The sequence below is a fragment of the Malurus melanocephalus genome, unplaced genomic scaffold (genome assembly GCF_030028575.1).
Source record: "Malurus melanocephalus ecotype Western Australia unplaced genomic scaffold, MMel_1.1 scaffold_496, whole genome shotgun sequence".
Taxonomy (NCBI): domain Eukaryota; kingdom Metazoa; phylum Chordata; class Aves; order Passeriformes; family Maluridae; genus Malurus; species Malurus melanocephalus.
The window spans coordinates 292859-305367 of record NW_026623728.1 but is presented as its reverse complement, the minus strand read 5'-3'; the positions used below and the strand labels follow the sequence as shown (position 1 = coordinate 305367).

At 52.1% G+C, this 12509-nt stretch overlaps 2 protein-coding genes across 2 annotated transcripts in view; one reads left to right on the top strand and one right to left on the bottom strand.

The window, feature by feature from the left end:
• TANC2 (tetratricopeptide repeat, ankyrin repeat and coiled-coil containing 2) overlaps positions 1–6304 on the top strand; it is a 199256-nt gene extending 192952 nt beyond the window's left edge. Inside the window, exons 29-31 of the mRNA XM_057381179.1 lie at positions 46–192; positions 2059–2159; positions 3326–6304. Of these exons, the coding sequence (XP_057237162.1) occupies positions 46–192; positions 2059–2159; positions 3326–5303 (2226 nt within the window). The 3' untranslated portion in view covers positions 5304–6304. The remainder of the gene's footprint in view (positions 1–45; positions 193–2058; positions 2160–3325) is intronic.
• Positions 6305–11124: 4820 nt separating this feature from the next.
• The window catches only part of LOC130582461 (transmembrane ascorbate-dependent reductase CYB561), a 3112-nt gene continuing 1727 nt past the window's right edge, over positions 11125–12509 (bottom strand). Inside the window, exons 2-3 of the mRNA XM_057381178.1 lie at positions 12286–12443; positions 11125–11738 (exon numbers count right to left, since the gene is read on the bottom strand). Coding sequence (XP_057237161.1) covers positions 11540–11738; positions 12286–12443 — 357 coding nt within the window. The 3' untranslated portion in view covers positions 11125–11539. The remainder of the gene's footprint in view (positions 11739–12285; positions 12444–12509) is intronic.

The following is a 12509-nucleotide window of genomic DNA, read 5'->3' as shown; positions in this document are numbered from 1 at the left end:
TAAATTAACCCAAGGATGAGTTTTGATGTGTTTTCCTTCTAACAGAAAGGTAAAGTGAAAGAGGCTGCCCAGCGCTACCAATACGCTCTGAAAAAATTCCCCAGAGAAGGGTTTGGAGAAGACCTGAAAACCTTCCGTGAGCTGAAAGTGTCCCTGCTTCTCAACCTCTCCCGGTGTCGAAGGAAAATGAATGTAAGTGTCCCCTCTTTCCATGGCCTCAAGCACAACCTGTGATTTGTGCCYCTGCAGGGACATGTCCACCCCTAATTGTGCTTTGGCCTCTCAGATCTCTCCTCTCTGTAACCTTCACAGAGCACTGACGTTGGATAATTCCAAAGCAGTAATGATTTTCTGTGCGTTTCAGATGATTAAAAATTCATCGCTGTGTTTATAGCTCTTTGAATTTTTTATTACTGCCTTTTGATGATGATGCTGACATCGTCACATGGGTGTGGAGGCATTTTCCAGATTTCTGGGGCAGYGGTGAGGAGGAGCCAGGAGATGTGCTCCTTTGAATAGGAATTAATTTCACATGAAGGAGCATATGCTTAGGGGGTTAGCGCTTCCCCAGGGCACTGACTCATCCAGAAACACCCCCACAAGACTCCCTCTCCTCCCAGAACTTCCAGATCCCTGTCACTCTCCCCCCTCTCCAATCTGGCAGCATCCAGCAGCCAGCTCGTGCAGATGCCAGTTCTGCCAGCACACAAATGCCACCTTCCCTGGCTTGGCATGCAGTGGCTTTCACCTCCACTGGTTAAACTCCCCATCAACTCAAAAAGTGACATTGCTGATGTCATGAGCCAGCAGAGGTTACACTGGAAGGGAAGGAGATTTTGGGACACCTTCATTTCTTTTTCAGTGAGGAAGAAAGATGGAAAACAATGGGAATAAAATCTTAATGCTGGTGAACAGAGTCTGGAGGAAAAGTGTGAACCTTCTCTTTAAACCAGCCAATTCACAGCTAAGCAGCTCCACCTCTTGTCCTGTACTTTGAGGACAAGCTTTTTGGTTTATGGTTAACTGGAGAATGCCAGGATTTGTGATGGAAATTGCAGAGGGTTATAATTGCTCCTGTAGATGAGACTGAAGAGGTTTCATGAGTGCGTTCCCAGTTCAGTTTGTTGCACAGTAACTCCTCAGTAACTGACTCTGCAGAAACACAAACTTGTGCAGAAATACAATCTTCCCCAGGCAGGGCATCCCCACAGCAAGAGTTGGCTTCCCAAGCTTTTGAACAAATCAGGAGCAGCGTTGTTGAGTCCTTTTCCCAGAGCTGCTCATGTCATGGCCCAGCTCATGATCCAGAGCAGTGTTGGGCTGTGAAATGAATCTTCCTCACTGGGAAGAGTTCTCCTTCACAAGTTCTGAGCTTAGTGGGATGTGAAGCATTCAGAACAGGCAAAGGAGGGTGGAGACAGAGTCTGGAGCAGAGCTGTTAGTCTGGGCTCATGGCATTGCTCCTGTAAAGCACCCAGGGCAGTCCCATCCCACACTGTCACCCTCTCCCTGCTCCCAAACCTTGCTCCCAGCTGAGCTGAGGTGGGGCTGAGAGGAGACTTTGGCCAGGCTGCCCTTCACAGGCAGTTTTCTTCAGCCCCTCGAAGAATATCAATGTGTTCAGGGGAGCAGAAAGCCATGGGAAAGGTTTCCTGTTGCTTTCAACTGTGAAAAAAAAACCTAAGTGAGTTAACATTCCAGCCTTTGCAAGACCAGATGTTTCCTGGAGACTGCAGGTGCTTGGAGAGAGATTTACATGCACTTGTTGGGGACACAATGAGAACAGAGCCAGTGGCTTGGTGGCCTCTGTGGGTGATGGCAGCAACTGCATTGCCACACGCCAAAGTATTTGAAAATGCCATCATAGATAGCTCTCTGCCTTAAATCCACATGAAACATTCCAGTACCATCAAGTTTTCCATGCAATATGAAGCAAAAAAAGTCCATATTAAATTTGTTGTCTTCCCATACCTGTAGGTATTTTTATTTCTCAGTTTATTCTCAGTTTCTCAGTTTTATTTCTCAGTTTATTCACCTGCACGCTTATTCAAATGACAGGATTTTGGAATGGCGGAGGAATTTGCCACTAAAGCGCTGGAGCTGAAACCGAAATCTTACGAAGCTTACTATGCAAGAGCAAGGGCCAAACGCAGCAGCAGGTGAGGAGGGGCAGAGRGGAGGGTGTGAGGGGTTGGTTTCTGCAAGCCTGGCACCACATCAGGGTGGGCACCCACCCTGCAAAGCCAGGCAGTGCCCCCGTGGGAGGAAATGTCCAAGGAATGTTCATTAGCCAGCTCACAAACTTCCCGAGCTCCAAAGCAGTGCCCTCCCTCATTTAAGGATTAATGACTCCAAGTGTTTTGTCTTGGTGGAATTTTGTCTGGACATCTCACAGCTCTGGAGACCTGGGCACCAAAGTGGGGTGTTTTTTCTCAAAGGGTGCTTTAGTTTGAGCACAGCTTGGACTCAGAGCAGAATATGGCTCATGGCCTGCGTTGTGCAAGGGGCAGACTCATTCATCACAGTGGTCTCCTCTAAAATCTGTGCATCTCTGTCCTGCAGCCCTTTCTGCCCAGCAGATGCTGCTGACCAGCTTTTTCCTCGAGTTTTTCCCCCATCTGGGTGGGTTTTCTCAGATCAGAGTCACGTTCAAACACATGGTTCTGCTCCAAAGTGAACAGCGTCCCTGTAAATGACAATCCCCACCCCAAACCCCCAGATCTCTGTTACCCCTCTGGGCTGGCCTTTCCCTCACAAAGATTTCCCTGGGCAGCTTGAGCCTCTGGCACATTGCTTGATTTCCTYGTTCCAAAGAAGTTAGCCAAATCCCCTGCAAATTGGAGAGACAAGCCTTGCCCAGAGCRCTGACCCGTGGGAGCCCCCGAGCTTTGGAGCCAGGCCTGACGCTGTGTGGTCTTGGCATCGGGCAGAAGTTAAATTTTCCCTGGCGTGAGTGGTTGTAGCTCTGTCACAGCTTGTTTACAGCAGCAGTGGGCTGGCGGCCATCGATGTGTTGGTGTCCCCTTTGCTATCACGGAGGTGAAGTTCATGGTGGTGCTAGTAATTAATTAATTAACCCCTGAGGCACGCCRGTCTGGGTTGTGCCATCTCAGGACTGTGTTCCCTTCTTCTCCAGAGTTTTCGCTGTGTTTGGGTTATATAAATCCAAGGCAGCGTGTGAGAGGTGCAGCGAGCAGCAACAATCCCAGATTTCTCCCTCAGCAGCACACACAGCCCTCTTTACCCCCCTTGCAATCCCTGAAAGCAGCTCCATCCAAACCCAGAGTTTGCTTCCAGCTCTCATTTCTGTCCCTTTGTCGAGCAGGCAGTTTTCAGCAGCCCTGGAGGACCTGAACGAGGCCATCAAGCTGTGTCCCAACAACCGAGAGATCCAGCGGCTGCTGCTGCGGGTGGAGGAGGAGTGCAGGCAGGTGCAACAACAACAGCAGCAGCAACAACAACAACAACAACAGCCGCCAGCAGCACCAGTGCCAGCAGAGCCAGAGCCAGAACCCCAACACGAAGAGCTGTACTCTGTGCAAGATCTCTTTGAGGAGGAATACCTCGAGCAGGACGTGGAGAACGTTTCCATCGGGCTGCAGACGGAGTCCAGGCCCAACCAAGGGCTGCCCATCATCCAGAGCCCGCCGCCATCTCCAGCTCACAGGGACTCAGCTTACATCTCTGGTTCTCCTCTGGGCTCTCATCAGGTGTTTGATTTCAGGTCCAACAGCTCCGTGGGCTCCCCGACGAGGCAGGGCTACCAGTCCACRTCTCCCGCTCTGTCTCCCACGCACCAAAACTCCCATTACAGGCCCAGTCCTCCTCACACGTCCCCAGCCCACCAGGGCTCCACTTACCGCTTCAGCCCYCCTCCCGTGGGCAGCCAAGGGAAGGAATACCAGAGCCCCCCGCCCTCTCCCCTTCGCAGGGGCCCCCAATACCGTGCCAGTCCCCCCGCAGAGAGCATGAGCGTTTACCGGTCACAGTCGGGCTCGCCGGTGCGGTACCAGCAGGAGCCCGGMGCGGTCACTCAGCTGCCCGGCCGGCCCAAGTCGCCGCTGTCCAAAATGACACAGAGATCCTTCCAGATGCCCCAGCTGCCCGTGGCCATGCCCCAGCAGGGGCTCAGGCTGCAGCCGGCCAAGGCGCAGATCGTCAGGAGCAACCAGCCCAGCTCCGCCGTCCATTCCAGCACCGTCATCCCTTCTGGTGCCTACAGCCAGGTGGCTCACTCGATGGCCAGCAAGTACCAGTCGTCCTCGGGGGATGTTGGGGTCAGCCAGAGCAGGCTGGTCTACCAGGGCTCCATTGGGGGCATCGTGGGTGACAGCAGGCCGGTGCAGCACGTGCAGGCCAGTCTCAGCGCCGGGGCCATCTGTCAGCACGGAGGGTTGGCCAAAGAAGACCTTCCACAGAGGCCATCTTCRGCCTACAGAGGGGGGATGAGGTACAGCCAGACGCCGCAGATCGGGAGGAGCCAGTCGGCCTCCTACTACCCGGTGTGCCACTCCAAGCTGGACCTGGAGCGTTCCTCCCTCCCCGCCAACCAGCTGGGCTCTCCGGACGTGTCTCATCTCATAAGAAGGCCCATCACGGTCAATCCCAGCGAAATCAAGCCTCACCCGCCGACTCCGAGGCCTCTGCTCCACTCTCAGAGCGTTGGCCTCCGCTTCTCCCCTTCCAGCAATAGCATCTCGTCCACCTCCAACCTGACTCCCAATTTCCGCCCCTCTGCTTCCATCCAGCAGATGGAGATTCCCCTCAAGCCGGCCTACGACAGATCGTGCGATGAGCTGTCCCCGGTGTCGCCCACGCAGGGGGGCTATCCCAGCGAGCCAGCCCGCTCCCGGACCACRCCGTTCATGGGAATCATCGATAAAACCGCTCGGACTCAGCAGTACCCCCACCTCCATCAGCAGAACCGGACCTGGGCCGTGTCGTCAGTGGACACCGTCATCAGTCCCACATCTCCTGGCAATCTGCCCCAGCCGGAATCCTTCAGCCCGCCCTCTTCAATCAGCAACATTGCCTTTTATAACAAAACCAACAATGCACAGAATGGCCATTTGCTAGAGGAAGACTATTACAGCCCCCATGGCATGCTGGCCAATGGGTCCCGGGGAGACCTCCTGGAGAGAGTCACCCAAGCCTCCTCGTACCCCGACGTCAAGGTGGCAAGGACGCTGCCCGTGGCGCAGGCCTACCAGGATAACCTGTACAGGCAGCTCTCCAGGGACTCCAGGCAAGGGCAGACGTCCCCAATCAAACCAAAGAGACCATTTGTGGAGTCTAATGTGTAAAAGACGCTTGTTGGAGTGAGACCCTCATGTTTTCAGCACACACTTCCAAGCTTGATTTCCATGCATATTATTATTATTATTATAATAATTATTATTATTATTATTATTATTTTTATTTCTCTTCGGTAGCTACATGACCAAGTTTCTCCGGTACTTTATGTGGTGGTCAGACAGCCATGCACGTGCTCCAGCCCTTCCAGTTCCCCAGCTGACCGTGAAGCCAACATCAGCCGAGCCAGTATCGTTTTGCCCAATTCCAGCAAAGTTCCAACCAGGATATCTCTTTAGTCCGTGGTGCGGGGTGGTTCCAGAGATATCCCTACGCAGCAGGAGGTAACCAGCTCTTTTTCAAGAGACAATTGCCTTGGATTGAAATGGGTTGATTTTGTCTCGGGCAGCTCTTGCTCACCTCTGATGGGAATTCCTAAGGAATTCCGCCGGAGCCGCTCCCAAGGCTGCACCCACGGGTCCCAGGTCGTTTGGCTCTTTGCCCCCAAAGAGCAGATGACCCTCGGTGATGTGATTTAACACCAGTAGCTATGCACAGCACCCACAGCACCCATCCAGATCCTGCTGGTTTACAGCGTTTTCTTTCCTTGTTTAACTGTCGTCAGCCACAAGGGGTGGGGATCACTCAGCACTTTGCTGCTTTCCAGGTACCTGCCAGGTGCCCCCACRCTGATTTCTTTGCTCTGGGGCATTTTACAAGCGTTGAGGGATTAAGGTTGGCCCTTCCTTACGTGTTTTAATCAGCCAAGGGAATTATCCAGGAACCTCTTGCACATGAACTGGGATTGCACTAACTTCTTCACACTGTTGGCARTCTGCATCTCACTCACAGCGTTTGCACGGGGCAAGTTAGTGTTGTCTGGGGAGGGGGATTTATCACCTGCAAGGAAAAGCAAAAATCTGACTTAAAAAACGGCATTCAAGGAGGAAAATTGCAATTTTTAAGGGTTTTTTCACATTTTTTTATGATGAGGATGCAGAGCATGGCATGGTGGCRGTCCCTAAAGAGGAAGGGTCTTTCTGCAAGCCCAGCCCTGCAGAAYCCCTTCCCTCTGGCTTGCTCCAGGGAGCAGGGGCTGGGGCAAAGGCTGTACTCCTCTAACATCCTCTGTTCCCAAAATCCTGGAAAACRACACCGTGTTCCGTATCTGTACATGGTACAGACCGTGCGTTGCTTTTTGAGAAGCTGTAGTTCAGACAGACCTATTTATAATTTATTTATGTTACCTGTTTCAGGACATTTTCCACTTTGGCTTGGGTTTTTTCCTATTATTTTCAGTTTTGTCATCAAATGCAAGTCACATCAAGACAACACAAAAAGCAGGGGGCCGGTKCCAAAATCCTTTTTATAGGATTTTCGATAATTTTTCAATCACTTGCTGAAAATTTCTTTTGGGGGGTGGGGAGGAAGAACTTCCTTTWTGGATTCCTTTATTCCTGGTGGGTTTGTAATCTGCCTTTTCTGTTGCTGAGGGTGAAGGGTGGGATGGTTGGGAGGGAGAGTCGCTTGTTTTAAAGCAAACCAGTGCCTGTTGCCCGATGCCRAACCTCACTCATATCAACTTTTGGGAGCGATTCTGTGCTGAGCAGGGGGGGAACRATTCTTTCCGGGGTCTCCAAAGGGCTACTGCCAATCGATTGCAAGATTTCTCGAACCAAATCACAGGCTCCAGCCTCCGCTGGTGGGAGTGAGCTTATCCCAGTGCCACATCACTGCAGCTGCACCCGTTCACATCAGCTCAGGACAGGTCTGGAGCTCTTTAAGCAAACCTTGGCTTCAGTGGGGCTTTTTTTTTTCTTCTGTGTGTGGCTCAGCGCATCTCGTTGCTGTTTTGTTGCCTCATTTGCTCAGAGTGAGCTGGGACACTTTGGGTGAGGGGAGGTTTGTGTCTCATAGACACATAAAGCGTTTGGAAGATGGGTTCCTCTGTGAGTTTTGGCGGTTTGAGGGCTCTCTTGGACCATTTGGTCTTTGTCAAAGCCAGTGTTTGGATTGAGGTTGGTGTTTTCTTCTTTGAGGTTCCACCCAGCGCTGACTCTTGGCTTTATCCCAGGGCTCTGTAAAACGAGGGGCTGGCTGGGACCCCCAGCTCTGCTCACTGTTCCTCTYCTTGCAAACCAGGTGTGATCATTTTCTTCCYTCCTCTCTTWTTTTGAAACAACRTGCTCTGTTTTGTGAGAAATGACCRATTTTCCCTCCTCATTCCACACGCTCACAGCTGGGAGATGTATCCTGGCTCTGGAGCAGTGGCTCAGCACCTTCATCCTCCATCTTTATGCCTGAGTGAGTGGCTTCCTACCTTTAGTTGCCTCTTTGAAAGGAGAAAGTCACCCAGTTGAGCCCTGTCACTGTTTTATCRGACCTGCAGGGTGCTCCAGGAGCAGTGACAGAACTGCCCACGCTTTGCTTTTGCTACTCGCTGCCTTGTGCTCCCAGTCCTGTCTTTCAAACCATCACCTCACAGCACTCCTGTGTGTAACTTTTCCRTTCCTGAAGATGCTTTAAGGGAAAAAGAAAACATCTCACGCTCTTAATACGACCAGGAAGCTGAAGAAGGATCGAAACGCTGCGGCGTGCAGGTTTTTTTCATGATTCCACATGTTACATTTTTCACAGGATTCTTGCACTAATGGTATTTCCATCTGTTCTCTCTGTAAATGGGTGCACTTTACTGTTTGAATTTGTTACTATGATAAATACTGGATATTTAAGCGTGAGTAGTGTCTTCATTAGAAAAATAGCAAAGCAGCTCTTGTCTCTTAGTGTATTTTTCAAAAAAAAAAAAAGAAGAAAAAAGAAAAGAAGCAATGAATCATAACATTTATAGCACAAGAACTGACTCCTGTATATAAGCATCAACAGATTGAGTAATTTTTGAATACAAAATTATTTTTAGTGGTTTTAAAGCACTTGCCCAGCAATTCTCTTAGGGACAGTTGAAGCAGGATGGCTGCTGTGGTCACCGGGTGGGTAAAAAAGCACATTTCTTCCTGGAAAAGCTGTTCTTGCTCAGTCCCCCGTGTCTTCAAAGTCATGATTTGGGCTTTGCACGAGGAGAAGCAGAGGTCATTGTGTGTTGTGCTGGCTCGGGGGAGCACAAGGTCAGATCTCACCCTGAGGGCCCTTCATCCTCTTCTCTTAGATCCAGGTCTGACAAGCCCAGGCCACACTGTAGGGTCACACTCAGAGTGTCAGACATTGTGCTGTCCCATCCGTCTGTGCTACATAGTTAATTACTCTTTGAGTAATTAAGAGGCAGGACGGTGCTGCCAGCTGGTGCCTTCATCCCCTCCTGGCTGCGCTGGTACCGCTGGCAAACCCCATCTTTGAGCAAGCAGGGATTTGGGTGCACTGAGTAAAGCAGGTTCTTGATGGCACTGAAATCGTGGTTTTCATTCTTGGGGTGCATGAAAAGGCAGTTCCAGAAGCGATGCTGAAGCTGACCCCWCTCTTTAGCCAACCTTGCCACCAGGTGTGTCTCATCCTCACCTATGGGTGCTCCCAGACCAGGTGTGGGTGTCTGCTCCATCCCTTAGGGGAGATTCATCAGTTCTTGTTTTCCTCCCAGATCAGGAGGATGCTCTGGTTCCAGGGGTTGTTTTCCTCCCAGATCAGGAGGATGCCATGGTTCCACGGCAGAGTCCCCCCAGCCAGGCTGGAGGTGGCATCAGAGGGCTTTGGACAGTCTTGAGTGGGCATCAAAATGCTTAGGAGAGGGATGGTTTTACAAAGTCTTTGGGATCCGTCTTCAAAGATGGCACAGCCTGAGCTGCCTTCTCTRGGTCACTGTTTGGGAGGACCGTGCCAGCTCCAGCAGTCTGAGATGTGTCTGTCCATCTGTCTGTCTGCCTTGGCACCAGTGCCCAGCTGGGTCCATCYGAGCGCTGAACTTTGTGGGTTTTTTTCTACCCTGGCAGGGTTGGTGTGAACACCAGAGCCGTGCCGGGATCAGGTCCACAACCAGGGTGGGCACTAAACTGGGAGCGGTTCCGTGCTTTTTACAAAGGTTGCTGTATATTCAGGGTCACCAGGAGAATTCTAAAGCTCAAACCCAAGTGCCAGCTCCGCCTTATCTAGAGAACCAAGCAAGCCACTGTGCCTGCTCATCCTCCGCCTTCCTCGCCCGCGGGGGTTCCACGGTGAGCTGCCGCGAGCTCCTCGGTGGTTGTACTTTGCTGTAGCCTTGGGAATTYGGGATAACTCTTCTACCAGGATCTCGGTGTTTAACTAAGGGCTTAGGGGAAGAGCTGCTGTGCCTGCTGGGACCTCTGCGGATCGATGCCTTCGCCCCGTGCGGGCTGCCGGGAGCGTGTCGGACACAAAGCACAACGGTCGGAAGCGAATCTGCTTTTTTTTTTTTTTTTTTGGGCAGCTTTGTGTGAATAATTGCTGGATTTTCATTCAATCAAACTCTTTTTTCTAATACAAACCACTAAGGGCTCAATTCTTTAGCGAGATGCGTTCGTGTCCAACTCTTGACTGTACAGTTGGATCTCACCACGACTGGTACAGACCGAACCCGAGAGGAACGCAGTGAGCGCGGCCGTCACCGGGAAAGTCACAGACACCCACCCCACTGCACCCTTCCTCCTGCTCCTTTTCTGGCTGTCACAGTCCTGGGGAGCCAGCATCTGACAGAATCACAGCCCGTGGCTGTCAAAAGAGCTGCTCTGCCAAAAGTCTTTGTCCCTTTGGGTGACGCTGTGCAGGGAGGCGTTTTGGGGTCGGGATGGGTAGGTGGGAAAGTGCCCAGGGAGCCGGGTCCCCACAGGGGACAGCTCAGGCTGAGAGCAGCACCGTGTGCTACATCAAACCCCTCGTGTCACTACACTGATAACCAGAGACTCGYGTGGACTCTGCCAGTACTGCCGGGCTCACCCCTGTCCAGCCTTTTCTTTGCCATAGTGTCGCATTCAGCGTTCCGTCTCCTTTCTGTCTCCACMTCCCAGAGGATCTGAGTTGGGTACAAACACGTCCAGTACACCCGCCTTGTGCTTTGTACAACTCCCCGGTTGCCATCCTCTGAGACATTTGCTGGGAAGATCTTTAAGACACTTAAATTTTCCTTTAGCTTTTCTATAATTCTGATGTAAAGGACTTTCTCTCTGTACAGTATATTATCCAATGCATGTTCTGTTCTCTCTACTGATATATTGAACACCACACAGTTGTGATATTGTGCAGTGGGAAGAGCAGCCCCTGCCAACAGCAGAGGCCTTCGCCTCTCATCTCTAAGGAAAGAAGAAAACATATTTTTTCCTTCGCTGTATTTGCTTGAGCAGAGTTTTCTTGTCTGTACATGTGAGCTGTGAGATAGATGTGAAAAGTTCAAAAGAATGCATTCCCCTCCCTCCAATGTATACAGATTGTAATCTGTACAATGAAAAYTGTATGTATGAAAAAATGTACTTATTTATAAATGGTTAACACTTGGAAATGGTGTCTGGGCTGCTGTTCTTCCCACACTGGGGTCAGTGAAGGAGTGTTTTGATGCTTCCCGGTGTGGAAATGATGGTGTGAGGGTTGGGGACAGGGACATGGAGCCACCAGGAGCAGGAGGGGACAGAGGCAGCGCTGCTGCTGCCACCAGCAAAGGCCATATAATAATATAGTGAATATTGATAACATCCAAATGAATGGCCAGACCCTGGAGACACTCACTGAGCTCTGCAGCACTGGACAGCACAATCCCACCCATAACTCCCACCCACCCTCCCCAGCCCCTCAGCTCATCTCACGGCCATCCCGGTCACATGGGAACCCCAAAACTGCTCTGGGGGACAGAGACAGGAGAAGGACAGGGTTAGCAGCAAACATTTATTAGGCTGGGAGCATCCACTGAGCAAACACATCATGCATGGGGAGAAAACATTTGAGGCATAAAGCTGCTGAACCTGCTCAGGTGTGGGGTCTGAACCCCCCGGAGCCCTTTGGGGAAGGGGCTGCTCGTGAGTGGCACATCCCAGTGGAAACTGGGAATGCCTGTGAGCTTTGGTTGTCCCAAGAGCAGGCAGAGCCCTCTCCTTCATGCCCCTGACAGCACTCAGGGGTCACCAGGGGCTGGGCAGGGCTGAGCTGAGGATGATGAAGGCCAAGCGAGGCTGAATCCAGCGKGCAGCGTGGCACCAAGCGTCCCTATCTGTCCCCATCACCCTGGGCTGGGCAGATTCAGACCACCAAGGACGGTGCACAGGAACGTTGCAGACATCACCAGGAGCTGGGGATGTCACTGGCTGCCACCACTGGGGCTCTCTCCCTCCGTCAGGGTTTTGAAGTCCATGGACAGGGCCAGCTCCTCGGCCAGCGGCGGGCGCCGCCACTCCTCTCGTGTCACCACATAGGCCACCAGCAGCCCGAAGGCCACCAGCAGCACTCCCAGGGTGTTGGCCAGCACGCCCTCGGGCACAAAGTGGCTGTAGGAATCACTGTGGGGTTGGAGAGGGATGCTCAGGCCTTAGGGGATGGGTGGCGTGTCCCTGTCCTGGCTGGGACCCCCTCCTCATCCTCATCCTCATCCTCATCCTTCAGGCACACGCCTTGGGTCCCTTCCCCCAAATCAGAGCAAGAGAAGAGCGTTGGTGTTTTGGTGTTTTGCTCCCTTTCTGGAGAGATGCTCGGTGACAGATCAAACCAGAGCTCAGTCCTGTCCTCGGGCTATGAGCAGCWCCTGGAGGGGCTGACAGCTCTGTCCCCACAGTGCTGGAGCTGGGGGACACCCCAGTGTGGATCTGGGACCATCACCGTGTCCATCACSACTATCCTGGGTGGTTTTGCAAAAACACCCGGCCACAGGGAGGTGACACAAAGGGCATTTCACTCCCCTTCCCAAAGAAATGCCCCTCGTTTAACCTCATCTGCTGAGTGACTCAGCAGCAGCAGAAATAAAAACCTCGAGGGGAGATTCCAGAACCACGGATTGAGCAGGGACTGGGACATCCCTCTGCTGATCCCCACCCCAGCTCCGTCACCCACCTGATTTTGAAGAGGAGCATTTCAGTGATGCCCAGCAAGCAGGAGGTGAGGGACAGGATGAAGAGGGCGATGCCAAAGAACACGTGCTGGGGTTTGTAGCGTGCTCTCAGAGAGAAGGAGGCACCGGGGAACAGAAAAAATCCACAGCCCAGGAGCCACTGTGGGGACAGGGGAATGTCATGGGAAGGGAAGGGAAGGGAAGGGAAGGGAAGGGAAGGGAAGGG